Here is a 17,671-nt window from a genome sequence, read left to right on the forward strand (position 1 = left end):
CATTTCCAAGAAGGAGGTTCAAGACAAACATGAGGAAGCATTTTTCCATGGTGCATAATTCAGTTGCAAAAAATCACTGTCCCAGAACTTAACTGATATCAAAAGCACAAGTAGATTCAGAAACAGGGTTAGATTAATTTCTTATCAGAAAAGAAGTTGCTGCTCAGATGATCTTTAAAACAACTATTTGTTCAGAGGTGAAGACACAGGAGATGAAGAAGGGAAGGCTGTCTTTTTCTTACAGACTAAGCACTGATCCCTCCAAGGGAAGAAAGCAGAACTCTGCAAACCTCTCCTGTTTTTGCTTTTAGGCAAAAGCAATGGTGCTTTTTTCCAACTTACCCTCCTCCTAGACTCTTCAATGGCAGACAGCAATGCATTATCTTTTTCATTCTTCAGGAATCCCTGCAGAAAAGGAGAAACAGAACTTCAGCCATAAAAATCAGCCTTGCACTAACATCAGATACATACTGTAGTACTCAGCTATTTCAGCTCTGAGAAGTGCCCAGAGCTCTCTCTGCAGTCCAGTCCCAAGAAGTTTAAAGGTCACTTTACTGCACCAAAGGTACAGTAAGATGCCCATCCAGAGCAATGTGAACATGAAAATGCATTAATCCCCTCTTTTAATATGCATTAAATCCTAGTGAAATGTCCTGCTTCTATTCTCTTTTATCTCTGTGTCCCAGCATCTGCTTCCTCTTGCTCTCCATTTGAGGGAGCTAGGATGAAAGCTGGTAGGAGAGATAAGCCAAGATAAGATTGTTGGACTTGAGTATGCCGAAAAAAATAAAACAGGCTTTGACTTGGCAGCTTCAGGCAGAAGTGGAGCTCTGGGAGGACCGATACAACTGTGAAAAAGTGCCTTAAAAATAGTCAGTTGAGGAATGATGGAAATAACTAAACAGTTGGAAAGCATACAGAAAAAGTTTACCACACAGCCTCTCTCCATGAATATAGTCAGAGTGGGTGAACAGGAAGAACTGCATTTTTAATTCTCAGTATATGAGTAAATCTCAAAGAGGTCAGGTGCATGTGAACAAACTGATTTAGATGAGCTGTTAGCTCCTCATCCCAAAGGTTACTTTTATGACCTATACTTGGAAATATAAAATAAAGTTTTAACTTGAAACAAGGAGCTGCAGGGTAAACTGCAGTAACATAGAGACAACAATCAGGATACGTTTATCACATTCTAACATGCATAATCTTATTTTGAATTTTCACTGTTATATCACCAATTAAATAAAGCAAGCTGACTTGTACGCCCAGACTTCAACTTAATGATTATTGAGGTCATAAAAAAGAAAAAGAACCTTTTGTATCTCTCTGAAGTAATCAGCTTATAAATTACCAAATCCATTAAGTGCTAATATCTTGAAAGTCTGTACACTCATTCCACAGCTCTAAAACCAAAAGCTGCTAACAAACCCAGAGAGAGGAAACTCAGTGGACCATGTTTTATGCTTTTATAAAGTGAAAAAAAAAAAATGCAGCAGTGTCCAACTGAATTTATCAGGAATCAGGACAATTTTGTGCCTTTTAGTCTCCCCATCTTCCTGTAAAGAATTCCTGGTTTTGACACGCGGAGACTTGGGCTTTTGGAAAAACATATTTATGGTAGGTCTTAGAAACCTCCCTGCAGCAGTAATACATACAATCACAAGTATCACAGAGTGATACTTAGCTCTGGGAGGTGAGGAGTAATTGAAATCTTCCCAGTCTGAAGCACCCTGGAAGGACACTGTCACACCGATGTGCTGCCTGCTTCCTGCTCCCCAGCACCATAAACAAAGGGCATTGCACTCCGTGCTTCTGAAATATGTAGAACAAGAATTTGAGGTACATGGGACAGGCTGTGACCCCCTTCAGCTGGAAATAAGAAGGTGACCCCTTTTCCTACACAAGAGAGAGAACAAGCTGCCATCCACCAAGAGACAGTTACCCAGAAACAGCCCTTGAATTAAACACAGAAGAGAGCGGTCACTGCTACCCAGCCTATTCTTCATTTCACCAGCCGACAGGTCCTGCTTTATTTTTAGACAATGCCCACAGAGAAATCACAGTTACAACCTGAAAAAAGGGAAGCTAAATCCAGATCCTTGCACATGTCTGGGGACCAACTATTACAGCAGCTGTCACTGAGACAAGAGTTGCTGCAGTCACCTAACTGGGCCAAGACCCAGCCCCAGCTCTGTGCAGGAGAGGGATGGAGACGTGACTTGTAAGGCTTGTCCCTGCCTGCAAGGGGAGAAGGACTTTGGGAGGGCAACAAGTTTTCTGGGATTTTTTTTTTTCCCTTCATTTCCACACCTCCAACCTAAAATGGAGAAAAATTATCTGGAATTGAAACAGGCAATGCTTCTAGACCTTCAGAGCCCACACCAATACACGGGCAGAAGAGACAGACCTGTTTCTGATAGGAGAGATCTGATGCTGCAGAGAGAAGTGTTAGCTGTATTCTAACAACACTGCTAATTTTACAGGTAAAACAGAGCCCACTGTCTCCAAGATGCAGTCCTAAAGTTACCTGGATGTGATCGAGGGTGTGAGCTTGCAGAGGTCCTGGATGCCTGGTTCCCTGCTTGCTCTGTGAGTACTGGACTCCCGAAAATCCCAAGAGATACAAGTCCTACCTTTCCTGCCCTTGGTATTTCCCCTCTTTCCTTTCAGGGATGTATGCCTAGCAGGTACCTGCCTAGAAATGTACACAGCAATGATGGTAACCAACAGAGTAATTTAAGATGTGCTTGAACTTCCCTTGATGTCAATAAATCCAGGCTGCGTATCTTAATGAAACTGCCCAGCTCCCAGAGAGTTCTACTAGGTCCGTTTAAGGAAACACATTACACCAAATGCCAATTAGAGGATGATAATCATCTTTTTCAATCTCAAAAACTACTTCTTTAGCAAAATAAAATCCTCACACATTCCAAATAACATCTGTAATGCCTCACTAAGGAGAAATATTTTAAATATTTTAAAAAGGTTGCCCTATGTCTTGTGCTAAACACTATGACTCTAACATGACAATTTCTGCTTCAGTTAATTACAGGCTAATTGTTAAACCTCAGAAGAGGGAGTTTCAATAACTGATGCTGGAGTTCTTGTTACTGCTTGCTTCAGCTGCTTCAACTTAGGCCAAGTAAGAGCTCCTGTGGGTGTCACTCCAGGCTTTGGTGGCCAGAGTTTCACCCCTTAATAAAGTGAGGTGTGTCCAGCTGGCTGCTGGATTTATCGCATTGCCACCTAGTGGTGCACTACACTTTGATCACCAGACATGATTTCACGGATATACACAAATGCACCTTTGCTGCATGAAAAAGCAGAGCCCCAGAACAAGGATAGGCAGAAAGATGGCAGAGATGCACTTTACATTGGAGAATCTTTGTCCTCAGAAATCCCAGGTCACAACTTTAAGGGTTCACGTGCCTCTGAGGAAGGCTGGGCTGTGAACAGTGCTGGTTGTGCTCACCAGATACATCTGCCCTAAAAGCTTTCCGCAGTCCCAGAGGCAAGGTTTGACTTTGCCACGAACGCTGGCAGACTGTAACAAGGAGACGGAGGTGCAGCGCTCAGCACGCCCGGGGAGTGCTCGACCCACAAAGCAGGAGCCGCCCTCCCAGGGGAGATGCTGCCGATTGTACAACGAGTAACGAGACACAGCTTTGTATTCAGCATCCAAAGAGAAAAGCAGGAGGAGAACAGAGATTACTGTTAGGAGACAAAAGGCTATTTCGCAAAGGCAGATGGCAAAGACAGGAACAGCCAACACGAGCATTGCTATAATCTCAGAGGTGAAAACCACACCTTGCAGCTCGCCGTGCACGAGCTCTGCCAGTGCAGGGATCCCAGTGTGGTCTGGATTTTGCTTGGAAATGAAAATCCTACTTCCCCGAGGCAGGTTTATGCAAAGAGCCCACAGAGCCTTAATGTCACATCATTCTGCCCCGCTTTAGTGAGTGGCTTTTGATTTTCTTCTCTCTTACTGTCTGACACCCACACATCCTTCCTGCATCTAGTTTGGAAGGGAAGCCTAACTTCTCCATCACCAGTTCTCTGCATCACTCACCACTGAATGTTTCCCACACACCATTTGTACAATATCTGATGGGATGCTGTTTGCAAAACAGGTTCACAGGCATAGAAACACACCCACTCTCACAACTTCAGGTTCCCGCTTCTCAGTTCCACTTACATGTCTACTGACTCACATCTTTCCTAAGCACATTCCACATCCTCTTGGATCTCCTACACCTTGAATTTCAGCCTGATCTCAGTGTCTCTTTTTGCTGAAATCCAGCCTCACTCGATGATGGTTTGTAGATGTGGCCTCACAGTGGAAGGGCAGGACAGGACGTCTGGCAGCCTGTGCTTGCTCCAGTATTACCTGTCATCTCAGACAATCACTGACTGACACAGGCTGCTTTGACAGCAACCAGCACCTGCCTTGCTCCAGCCTGAATTCCAGCAAGAGAGTGTTCCAGTAGTTCATTATCAGTACAAACGGGCACACATGCACACTCCAATGGTCTCCTTTTGACAGGAGACTGAAAGTCCCTTCCATGTACTGCAGTAAATGAGGCTAGTAAACTCTCCTGGCTGAGAGAAGTCTCTTAATTACTTTCATCAGCCAGGCCATACTTTTAATACTTGATCTTAGTATTCAAGCTGTCAAGAAAAGGCGAATGTTGCCAAATAGTATATTGAGGTTTTGGATGTTGACAGCAATGGGTACTTTTTCATTGGCACAGAAAGAAAGAAGAAAATGAAATGAACAATCTGGGACCATTTCAAGTCAATTGCTCTTTGATTAAAATATTTCCAAGTGCTGCATTTCCAGTAGATCCAGTGAATCCAGCAAGGAGCGTTAAAAAAAAAAAAAAAAAAAAAAAAAAAAAAAAAAAAAAAAAAAAAAAAAAAAATCACTCTTTGGCAACTCCAGGTGAACTCCACCTGAATTTATTACTTCTACTAGCAATTCTACGAAACAATTTGCTAAATACAATCCTATTGAAAACATGGACACACCCGAGCCTACTCCTGACGCAGCAAACCCCGGCACAACCCTCCTTGGCCAGGGTACTCTCTGGAAACAGAAAATGAAGCAAGATTACCTTTTTTTACCTAAATTTACCTAAAGTTTACCTGAATTTTTTTACCTAAATTTACCTAAAATTACTTTTAAAATGTAAATTACTGTTTGTGACGACACAAGCATCAGTGCTTGCTTTAAATAGATAGGCCAAAGGGTGAAGAGCCATGGCCAACTACTGTATTCCTGAGGATGGGGACACAGCAGTGTAGCACAGGCAGTATTTCAGCCTATTCACTCTTCCTTTGTATGTGTGACACCACCATATCTTGGAAGCTTCCATAGGTCTCCCATGATTTGTTTTTCAGAAAGCATAAGGTCTTTTGGGCTAAAGCCATGCAGATAAACAGCTTCACTACATACCCTGGCCTGTGCAATACTGTGCCCTTCAAAGCAGCAAGGCAGATGCCCAAAGATCAGCTACTAAGCACAACGAGCCAAGAGCATTTGTGAAATTGGCTTCCTCCTTGGAGAGCTTCAGATGGCAAAACTGCTACAGGGCCAAAACAGACAGAGGGCAGAGAGGAAGACACCCCAAGGAAGGGAGATTCACCAGTCAGTATCACTTCAAAGCTGCATGAGAGGCAAGGAGCGCATCATTGTACACAGACAAATAGGTCCACTGGGAAGGATGGTCTGATGAGTCTCATCCTGTAGCTGTGTACATTGTTCAGTTTAAGGATTTAGCAATTCAAAATTTCCCCAGCCCAAGACAGCTGCAGTTGTCAAACTACAACATTCGTTTCTCAACTTCCTAACCATCATGTTTAGAGCGGGAAGTCCTGCAACATTTTTAATTCCCTGTTGACTGAACAGGAGAAGCAGGGAAAAACCAGTAGGCTTTGGAGTTTGATAAGACCCATGAGTCAGTTGATCAGAGACTTTCAAAGCAATAGCTGTGTTAAAGCTGAAAAGGGAAAAGCATGCAGCAATAGCTAGAACACAAAACTGTTAATACAGCCAAACACTGTGCTTGGAGAAGATCTGCTTCTCTGCTCCCTGAATCACATCCCCCCTATGCACTGTGACTATACTACATGCTTGCAGCCAATACTCAGCTAGTTTGAGAGTCAAGCTAGGAGAGTCACCCTGCAATCCAATAGCATTTGAGTGGCAGTAAGTCATTAAAATATACAAAGCCTGGCTTCATCTCTGCTTCCTTACATGACTAGTAGCAATTTTAAAGATTACTTCAGGGTTTCTTAAGTGGCGTCCTGCTCCAGCAAAATCAAATTTTACAGAGCTGCAATATTATCTTCCTTTCATGATGGAGGAGCAGCAACCTGGGTCCCACCCTAGCAGCAGCAGGAGTTGATGCATGCCAGGCTGGAGCCCATACGCAGTGCAGAACAAGAGGGGCACCACCACTTGCCCGCAAGGCTCTCCCTGGGGCTGTGGGCACCATGGAAGATGCACAGCAGCACCCTTTCCCAGAGACAAGCACTGGGGCAGGAACGGGTCTCCCCTACATCGCCATCAGCATGCATTCATGCAGTGCCCAGGTTCAAACACAGTCTTTAATCTGTGTTACAGAGTGAGCCTTAAGCAAATATTTACAAAGAGCTCTCTGCTGCAGGTTAGTGCCCACAACGCAAAGGTCCAGTACTCTTTTCTGTATTATTTTACTGGTTTAGACTGATCTGTGAAACTCACGCAGTTTTCACAATAATCTTAAGATGGTATCCAGGAACACTGGATTTTGCTGTGTTGGATAAATATAATTATTCCTTCTAGCTGTGACAGGAGAAACTCAAACTGCCGAAAGAAGCATTCCTTGGGAAAATCACGGGATCAGCTCTAACATAAGCAGGGGCAGATGGTGCATGCTCTTTGACTCTTGCTGGGCCTGTTTGAATCTGGCAAGTGAAGACTGGAAATATGTTCCTCAGACATACAGGCTTAAAAGAAAGAAATACAAACACCTCCTAGTGCTCACTTCAGCCAGGACACCATCCATTAAGCATGGAAGGCTTATATCAGACCATCAGTTGATAGCAAACCATCCCCAGCACTCAGAGGCACCACCACATCCCACACCCAACCGCAGTCCTCCACAACACATCTGCAGCATGTGGCCAGCAAGGAGAGCGCAGGTATCTGCAGTGAATAGAAGCAAAACTGACCATGAAACACACAGGAAACACAGCTTTATCCTACTGGAAATGTCTAGAAAAATAGCACTGCTCAGATTTCCTGCAGGAATACTGTGCCAGACACTCAGCAGCACCAAAATCAAACTCTCTGCTATGTGGCACTGCTTGTTCCATGTATAAATGGAGATCATCACTGCTGGCAAGAAACATGACTCTGCTTAATTTTAGTTTCTTCTAACCCAATGTAGGATGCTCAATGAGTTCATGCACTATGAGATTTCAGTATTTCATTTAAAACTGTACTTACACATGGCTTAACTCCTAACATAGCATGAAAATGCATTGCAGTGTTCCTGTGTATTTTAGATTTTACAAAATATGTCAGAGACACTTCCAAGATTTAACAAATCCAAGTGCAATTAAAATGAGTGAAGTAAGACACTTTTAAAAAACACAATGTATCAACCATTGCAATACATATAATTTACATACTACTTACACAGCATACCTAATTATTAAAATATTAGTAACTAGCCATACTATTTGTTCTGTCTTTCCCTTCCACCACAGTGAAATCAACAGAACTTGAATTACACAAGTTAGTTTCTCATTCTCAGACTCTAAAAATCATTGCCATGTCATGCTGGGCTGCACAGCACATGAAAATGCTGTTTAGTAGGTTTTTTCCAAAGTCACAAAGACTTTAATGGCATATGACTAAGAGAATATATTTTTTAATCCAAAATTTTGTAGCGAAGTTGATTAGAATGAGATTCTCTTTCGCAAACAATCACTAGCCTCCACTGCACACATAACTTTGACAGCAATTGTTAATGCAACACAAAAGTAAACAACAATACTACTTTCGCTAGCAATTCTGTCCTTCTCCCCAGGCATATACTCATTTTCCTCTCTCTATCATATAACTGGGAATGGTTCAACAAGAATCCCAGGTTCTATCAACGTAAAAAGCACCACGGAGATCTGTGCAATAACAAAATAGAAAGTCAAGAATAGCCCTAACCTGCTGAGGTCATGCAAAGAACGGGAGGAGTAACAATCGGGGAAAAAAATCTTGAACTAGAAAGATATTACCATCTTTACATTCCTGAATATTTTTAACAGGAATGTAAAACTCTGTATTTTATTAATTGAATAAACATGAAAATGGAAAACTAGGAAGAAGGTAGACAGACTCTTGCCAGCCAGCTATGGCAGTAGGAGAAATTACTCAAGAAGGAGCTTGCTTAATAGGCTAACACTGGTGCATTACACTGAAAATACCTCAGATGGTGTTTCTGTTTGTCGTAATCAAGACAAAGAAACCAAAATGCCACAAAGCCAATTAGACACAATGCTACCTTGCTTGGAGTTACAACTTCTTGAGTGACTGAATCTCTCCACACGGATCAGGCCAGCAGGACTCACAGGAAGCACATCTCCCGTGGCACCAGTGTTTCACCATCAGCAATGGCATCAGCACAGTCTGAAACCCGAGCTCATTCACCAAGTTTCCAAATATACAGCTACGCATTTTTCTTGACATTTTTGAATGCAGAGGGATGACCTTAGTGTGGGGCTTTGCTAAGTGCCATGATGAATGCCTTCAGCCTCTCTCCTGTGCTATACAAGTGTTCACGTTATAATAGTGATTAAAAACCACAAGCCTAAAAAAAATCAAACACATAGAGAGATCCATAACCAAAACAAAATTCAAGGCTTTGCCTCGTTTTTAGAATTTATTTTCAGTAAATTAAATTTAAAGGTAATTCCAGTGGGTTTGAGATCCACAATGCAACTCCATAGTAAAAATATTTCAAGCATGCAAACAAAGATAACTTCTGATTGTCCACTAGAATAAGCTGTTATACCCGCTTCTCTGGTATCACATTTTTTAAGGGAATACTGTGAAAAACCCTACATATTTATATTATTTACTACCTTCATTGTATAGTCATAACTAAGGCAGTAATGTAATACCTTTTGCTGGAAACATGCTCACATAAGGCAGGACGCCTTCAAATCAAGCCATCAAAACCAATTTCACTGATGACGCCATTTTCTTATTTCTTTCGCTGCCATTTTAGCATCGTGGTTACTCCACATTTCCTCGAGAAGTAGCTGTGCATTCTCCCTGCTCTAAGAGGAAACCATGCTCGAATAACACAGTGACAAACAAAATCTGTATGTTGAATTTCTGTCTGTGTCACGTCCCTGCATGCCAGGGGCAGGGGACGAAGCACAGTTGCCACTGCAGACCACACCTCAATTCCCTGCACCGAGAGCTGGAGAGGAGTCTCCCGAGAAGGTGCAAGCTCAGAAACCAGCTGCTGGAAATCCATGGGCACCACAGGAAAAATTGATACAACTGAGGAAAGAGGAGTGGTCCAGCCCTGCTTACAGGGCTCTCCAAACCCCACAGAAAACACTGACCTAGTAATGGAGTAGTTTGAAAAGAGAAGCAAAAGGCATAAAGGAGGCACACAGACAAGGTTGCAGTGTCTGCTGCTGGACTAATTGTACATTAGCATTAACATATAGGCAACCACAAAAACCCACTTAACCTGGCAGCAGAAAATTCATTTCTCAGGATCACATCCAAAAGCCAATCATCCCAGTCAATCAATAAAGTATTCCTTATCCTGAAATGACATTTCGGATGGATCACCAACAAGGGGGAGCAAATTATTAAACCTGCTACTCATTAACACTCAGCCTCCTCTAATTCACTTCTAAAAATTTTATTGCAGTCCTTCAGTCTCCCCCACCCCTTGTTAAGTGCTTTATCCTTTCCCTTCTCTGACTATGAACATGCAACCTTCCTGTTTGTAAGAAACAGGGACGCTCTCAGGATTTTTTGAAAACCAACATATGACTGATATTTCCACATCTCTTCCTTCTCAGTTTCAGATGAGTAGAAACAGTTAAATACCTCCAAGTTAGTCTGAAACTGTAGGTAAGAAAACAGTAATGAAAAAAAATTGGTTCTCTTTACCTCCTCTGGATTTGAGTAGTGAGCCTGGCAGCACCGAGTCTGACACTGTCCCTGTTCTCAGGCTGACTCAAGCAGAAAGATTCGGCTGCTGTGCCCCTATCCCACAGCTGAAAGCCTGCATACTGCCTTCCTGAATGTTCCTTAGGAGCAGGAGTTATCGTTCTGCTCTGTGAAAAGAAAAGCCAAGCAGTATCTTCCAGCCTCCATCTGCATTTCAGACAGAAAGCGATGCAGGCAGCGAATGCTCATTGCCTCGCAGGGACAACGCCTGGTTCAGACATCAAAATCCTGTCAGCACTGGAGATGCAACAACCAAGTTACACCAGGATGCAAATCCTACATCAGCACAGGTGGCCTTCCCCAGTGCTGTACCTCCACAAAGGGGGTTCCTATAACCTTTCTACTACAGTTTGAAGTCTCTCAGAAAAACCCATACAGAGAAAGGAAACCTTTCCCAAGTTAAATTTACTTTATTTCGCTGATAGCGGCTAACACGATAAAGAGGCAAGATTACACTGTAGTGAAGAATGTAGGCTTTTTTTTAAATATACACTGGAATGTCAAGAAAATGTGCAAATTTGAAGTTCAGCCCTGTTAAATAACATGAGATGATATGGCAAAATCATGTACCTGGGTTAAAAAAAATAAGCCCAAATTAGCTACCCCATTCTACCTCAGTATTTGTAAATAAATCATAGCTACTTTGTTCACCTAATAGCTATTTTCAATGTGACACCTTATCCCCTAAAATAAATATTTTACTGACAGTGAAAGCAAGCAACTTGGAGTTCATACATGTCACAGTATCTTTAAATCCTCAATTTAAACATGCCATGGTCTTTAGAAATGTTTCTTCTTTGCTATGTTACTGATACATTTCACAAAGTCAATTATTTAAATTACATATGAATTATTAATTGCAGATCATTAAACTAAGAAACAGAAGTCTGGAATATGCCTGTTATAATTATACAAGTTATATTTAAAAATGTTAGACATTAAAGGGCTCAGAGGGAAAAGCATACATCCAAATTCTCTGCTGCAATAAACATGTTACAATAACCATTTTATCCTTTTCCAGTTTATTTGTCCTATTGTGTAATAAACCTGAGGTTTAAACTTTCCAGACTTGGGGCATGAGGCCGGTGTGCTGAGGATACACCACAGACAATAGGTTTCCATTTTTCTCCTCTGGCTGTACTCCACCCTGGCTAAGGAACTGTCTAGCAGTGCATGCCTTTATTTGCACCTTGCATTAACAAGACACGCAAGCCTTTGGACTTTAATGTAAATTAAATGTCAAGTCCAGATGCTGCCAACAGATATCACAGAAACCCCTGCTATAAGAGACCTACAGCTAATTATTCATTACAGTGGCTCAGTCATTTTTTCATGCATTAATTTATGGAGCATAGTTGAAGTCTGTCTCCCACCCACTTCAAACAAAGGAAAATAATTTGCCACACTGTACTAACTGCAAGGATAACTGATACAGGGTCAGTGGGGATGGGATGGTTTCCTCCATGTTTTTACACAGGGAAACCACACATTTCATTGTCCTTTACTTGATTTTTTGCTGAGCTGCTTTTGTGGAAAGACCCCCGCTTTGCACAGGTAAGCTAGGTGGAGAGAAACAACTTTTTGGCCGTGCTATGCTACTATTCCACATCTTCCCCCTGAGTATTTCTCAGCTGACAAAAGGAAGAGTGCAGAACATGGCACACAGGCACCTTAATATTGGGGAGGGAGCCCCACAGGAGGTAAGTCACTCTACTGCAAGTGCCCAGGTGCCATCCCAGCACAGTATGTTTTATGAAACTGCTTCCTTTCATATACTAAAATAGAATTGGAAGGGAAGGAGAAAAAGCAACCCACCCTGTACTTTTGTCCCCATACCAAAGCCAGGCAGAGCTCCTAGTTTCACACAGCCTCTAAGTCCCCAGATCTGAGAGTATTAAATGAGCTGCCACCCACCCAGCTAGTCACAGCCACCACATTCATATAAATGTTAATTCCCTGACTGCTTCTCTTTAGTTGGATTTTACTAGATTAACCCTTTTCATAATGTATCCTATTCACTTGAAAGAGAGGTGGGACCTAGGCTGCAAACTCCAGTTGACTTAGCAAATATGCTTCACCACTTCATTTAAGAAATTAACAAAAAAAAAAAGCAAATCTCCAAGTACCTTCATTTGCTTTGAAAGAGTTTAAATATTTTCTCTTTTTTTTTCTCACTACATTTGAAATCCTTACTTCAAAATAAAATTAAAGAGAGTTTAACATGTCTTCTAAATAAATCATAAGTGCATATGTAAGAACAGAGGAAAGAGAGTGGACCAACATCTCTGCACCACAATGAAAAAGAGGAAAAAAAAAATCATAATCAAGTAGCATCTTTATTTTTTGTTTAAAGTACTTCCATAGACTTCTCATAGCCTAGGGAAAACAGGAATAAAGACATTCAGAAAGTTATGCTACTGCATTTCTGCTTAAATAAAAAGCAAAGTCAGCAATGTCAAGAGGGTCTTTTAAAAGGCAACACAAATGAAACCCAAAGCAGACACTGGACTGCCCCACCCAACAGCTGCTCTAGCAAGGAACATTGGAAGGTAAAGGCACAGACCCTTCCCATTTCTTTTCTATGAGCAAAGGAGCTTTTCTCCAAAACTACCCACCTGTTCTCTTTAATTACTCACCTACAAATTAAAACAACCTGCAGCAACAGTACAAAGAAAAACCACCATAAAAGACACCTGAATGAAAACTCTCTCTTATCAAAGCAAGCTTTTTACCCTCATTTTATATATTTTAAAAGATAGACATTCCTACCTGTAGATCTCAGTACTGAGGAGTTACAAACCTGTTAATGCTGGCTGTAACTGCCACACTTCAGCTGACTGGTATTTAGGCTTACACAGCTGTATCTATCTCTATTAATGTTCAAGTTTTCTCATCTTAAAAAAAATATATATAAATCAAACCTGCAAGTCCTGAAATGGCTGAGACAGTCAAGAGTCCAGCAAGACAATAAGAAAGCAGCTGCTTTCCACGGCTGAACACCACTGCCTGTAAAGCATCTATATATTTTTTTTCCAGTGGTGCTTTATTCAAATTCTAGGGAAAGCATCAGTCTGAAACCAGTAACTGATGGGAGTAACAGTTTATAGGTTACAGAAGGATATTTTATTGTTAACGGACTGTACCATGTAGGAATTAGGAGGGGGTGAGGCGGCACGCAGGCAAGAAGAGAGAGATGCTACTATTTTTTTTTTCCTGAGCCACTGCAATTACTCTGATGTGAATTTTTGATGACTTCCGACATATTGCATGGTTAATAATCGTTTCAGCTGTCATGTTTGGTTAATGTGGAAAATGCATTTGCTGCATTGTGATGCAGCACTCCAGCTACAGATTGTAACACCAGTTGTGAAGCTATTCCCTTAACTGAGCTGCATGAATTTGCACATACCATGAGGCTGAAATAAACGGTAGTTTGATTTTTATACAGCAACTGAGAGCTTCTGCCATTTTAGACCCACAGAGCTGTTGGTACAACTTGTACAGGCAGATAATTTTACTGCATATTAATTGGTATCGATGCTCTTTAAAAGGGAGCTTTGATTCTCCATTGTTTTGCTGTGTTTGGTTATTTAGCAGTTAAAAGATTGAGATACTATTTATGTTAAACATCACTCTTTTTTGTAGCTTTACACAGGTTATTTAATTGTAAGCATATATACATCAATGAAACTGTCAGCACTATAGAAATGCAGCCTTCTTATTCATACAGGCTCAACCTACTTCTTCCTCCATATAATACTTAAGAATGCGTGTGTGTATATATAACCTTGTCTTACAAATGACTGCATATGAGGTGTGAAAATACAATTATTGCACTTAAGGGGTGAAAATATGCTGCTTACCATCAAATAAAGAGAATTTTATTTGCAAAGTACCAGTTCTTCACCCACACTTTAAACATCAAACAGAAAAGTATAAGGTTACATAAATACTCGCTTGTGCCTTTCACTGTCACCAACAGAAAAACAATGCTGCAAGCAATCATGCAATTACAAGAGGAGATGTAAAACGGCAGAGATGAAACCATGCTAAGAGCCAGTCACCCGATGATTAAAGTCAGGCCAGTGTATTCCAGCAGTCAGGTGATGGTGCCATCATTACGGTGCAGAAAGCCATGGAAAAATCGAGAAACAGACCACTCCCATCTTCAAGAAAAAAATTAGAAGCACCAAAGGAATAAAGGATGCACTTGCTAATATGCCAAATATATAACCATGAAGAAGGATTTCAGAGAATGTGTGTGTAACACTATCAGGAAGTTACTGTCACAGGTCCCAAGTGCATATTTAACCCAAGTCCACATTTAACCCAGCGCTAACCCAGCTCCAGTCTGCAAACTGCTAGTGACACTACTAATTTCAAAGATCACTCTTTTTAAATTCCAGAACAACAGTCCTGCTGCCACATTACTTCATTTCACAATTCAGTAATTCTCCTCACAAATGCATACCTTCGATTTGCAAAGACACACAGGCAAAAATACCCAGATTTTGGATGTCTGCATTTAATGAAGAAGAAAAAGGTATCAGAAAAGTGTTTTACTGTGCGTGAACACTGATATACCTGCAGAATCACCACCAATTCATTATTTCCTCTTCTGCTGAAATTAAAACAACTCTGAAATATATATGTTGGACATGAAATACCAGAAAATATGGTGCAGGACATTTTATATGGAAGAAACAGGAGTCTCTGAATTAACATAGTACTCTCTGGTTTGGGAGCAATTCTCAACAGGATTATGCCTGCAGAGGGTACCCTGTGACTCACGCGCACATACCCCAAAGGCATCACTGCATCTTGCACAATTCAGAATTTCACAGGTGGCAGAGTGATCTCTTACAGTGTGTTTTGGCTTTTAAATTGGCCAACTTTAGGATAAAGGCGATTTTCCTCAAATGACTGAAAGGAGCAATCCCTCCCTACCTGTGACCAAATGAACACCGAGCATCTATCTGAATCCTCCTACCAGGCATTTTGCAAGTAGAGAAGACAGGTCTGAATTCAACACTCTTAGTGGAAAACTGCAGTCAGTTGCAGGGAAAATTATTGACCACAACCAGCTACACCCCATAGTGCAGGCAAGGCCCTTCTGGGAGAGGAAGGTTAATACATTTACAGGGATGATTTAGCTCTGGCATTCCTCCTGCATTTCTGAGCATCCATGTCTGGCACCATCCCTACTGCTGGGCTTGCCTCGGTAACTTGCCACTCACCTCACACACACTGCTCTGGTTTTGATGGCTTCTCTCCCTACTTACCTCTAGTTCGCAAAACCCACCAGTGGTGCAGAGGCAGAAGCACTGAGGATACACAGAACTTTTGCTTCCTAGCCAAACTCTGAAACAGGCAAAGGTACCTGGAGAGACAATCAACTCTTTAGGACACACAGCAGCCTCCCAGGGATTTCAGGAGCACAGTCATCCATCTGGAGCTGGCTAGTCAGAACTTTAAAGGAGTTGCTTTTATCAAGACACATTCTCTGTTATTTGCTGACCACATAAGGCTACTGCAGAAGCCCCATTCAACTGCAGATCTATGCATTACAATCAGCACAATCATGTATTGGTACTTTCTTTCACATACTGCATTGCCAGGGAAAGCCTTACTGGTATAACTCAAGCACAGCAGTCTCCCATTACCTATGGATTTCTTAAAGCAACAGCTTTGAGGGATATGAGCAGAAACTACCCACTCCAAATGGCTGTTAGCGTAAACAACTGTGAGTGCTAACCCAGCTAAGATGTCGGAACTATCTGTTTCACTGGCAATCAATTTAGTGGAGCGTTCAGTCTGCTCACACATCAATCACTTCTGCGCTCTGATGTGACTGTGGGAGGAGAAGAAGGAGAACTACTGTTCAGGGCTGCTGGGCCCCAGCTAATGAAAACCACAAAAGTCTTCCTTCTGAGTAGAAAGCATCATATCTCTAAGAGAATGACAATGCAAAGAGAATACAGAAGCTGTTGGAGTAAGAATATAGTTCTCTGGGTCAGAATCATTCCCTCACTCTAACTCTGGGTGTCCACAATGTCTTTCTGCCTTGCCAGATAAAGCTTCATCTAGGGAGTGAAGCAGATTCCTTCATCAAAACTACAAAAATCAAAAGACGCAATCACCCTTACCTTAGGGAAAAAAAGAAACACCACTAACAAACCATAAAACATGGTAGCCTGCAATCAATGATATAATCTCATTTTCTTTCAGTCTTGCACTGGACAGGGATAAGGTGGAGAATAGGACCAACATCCCTGGATCTGCTCCTGTATTAGCTCCATTTTGAAGCTCTCAGTTTCAACGCCTGCCATTGCCGGTAAGGATTAGCCAGCAAAATTGAAAGACATTGCTGGCAGTGAGTTGTAACAGTGATAGGTATCTCCTTCCCAAAAATTCTTCTCTGCTTAATCCAGCACTGTAGCAGCAGCAGCAAATACTGCAGTGTCATACTGGCTCTGGAGAAAGCTTTAAAGCAATAGCTGGTCCTGTCTGCAAGGCCAGCAGGGTGATTATCCAGCATTAATGACAGGCAAGGTCTCTTCCTCTGCTTTCAGCTCTGCACACTCATCTTACCCCCTCAGAGGGATGCAGAAAGAACAGCCAGAGAGTTCAGGAGTCCAATCCAAGCAGGTTGTGGCGAAGAGGAAGAAAACCCAGGCTAACACTTTAACATCAATACAGTTATACTCACACACAAGCAGAGCAAAAAGTCAGGCTGAGTGCATTATGATGCTACTGGACTGTCTAGCAGGAAATTTGGGCTTTGTTACAACGGGCTAACTTACATGGACTAAGACAAATGAGCAATCCAAAATCAAAACAAAAACTGGAACTAGGAAGTGATCAGCTTCAGTAACATCCAATATCATCATCAGAGAGAGCCATCCTCCATCAGGGGAAAAACCACTAATGCATTCACATTGGGAGTTGCTGGCTTGTTACAGAGCTCAAAGGACACCTGAGGTTCAACACAGCTTTCGAACTAAATTTGTACCAAACAAGAGGCAGGATGTAAAGGCAGAGAACAGGAAACACCCCTGAGAGAACTGATTGAGGACCAGTGCTTTCTGTGACCAGGCAGATACAGGAAGAAGTGAAACACAAACCCTGTAAAATCAGAAGAGTGCTAGTCCCAAGCAGGGGAGAGGTGGGGGGAGCCCAGCCAAGCAGAGAGGATTAGCACCAACACTGGCAGTGCTATTACTGCCATCCACACCCCAATTAGTGGCATCATTGGTCTGTGTGAATGGGGAACTTGCACTCAATTCGGCAGTTTGACAGGGTGTCACTGAACCACCTCACGTCCATATTTATCCAAGAGGCAAGTGCAGGAACCAGTTTTAATTAGAGCCTGTTTGACAAAGAATCGAGGGTATTACCCATGCTCTCACCATCAAGCGATAATTGAGATGT

At 41.9% G+C, this 17,671-nt stretch overlaps 1 protein-coding gene across 1 annotated transcript in view; it reads right to left on the bottom strand.

The window, feature by feature from the left end:
• Positions 1 to 17,671, bottom strand: part of NUP93 (nucleoporin 93) — a 71,812-nt gene that overhangs the window by 30,248 nt on the left and 23,893 nt on the right. The window contains exon 3 of the mRNA XM_062499919.1: positions 343 to 405. Coding sequence (XP_062355903.1) covers positions 343 to 405 — 63 coding nt within the window. The remainder of the gene's footprint in view (positions 1 to 342; positions 406 to 17,671) is intronic.

Source organism: Cinclus cinclus, chromosome 11 (assembly GCF_963662255.1).
Source record: "Cinclus cinclus chromosome 11, bCinCin1.1, whole genome shotgun sequence".
NCBI classification, from domain to species: domain Eukaryota; kingdom Metazoa; phylum Chordata; class Aves; order Passeriformes; family Cinclidae; genus Cinclus; species Cinclus cinclus.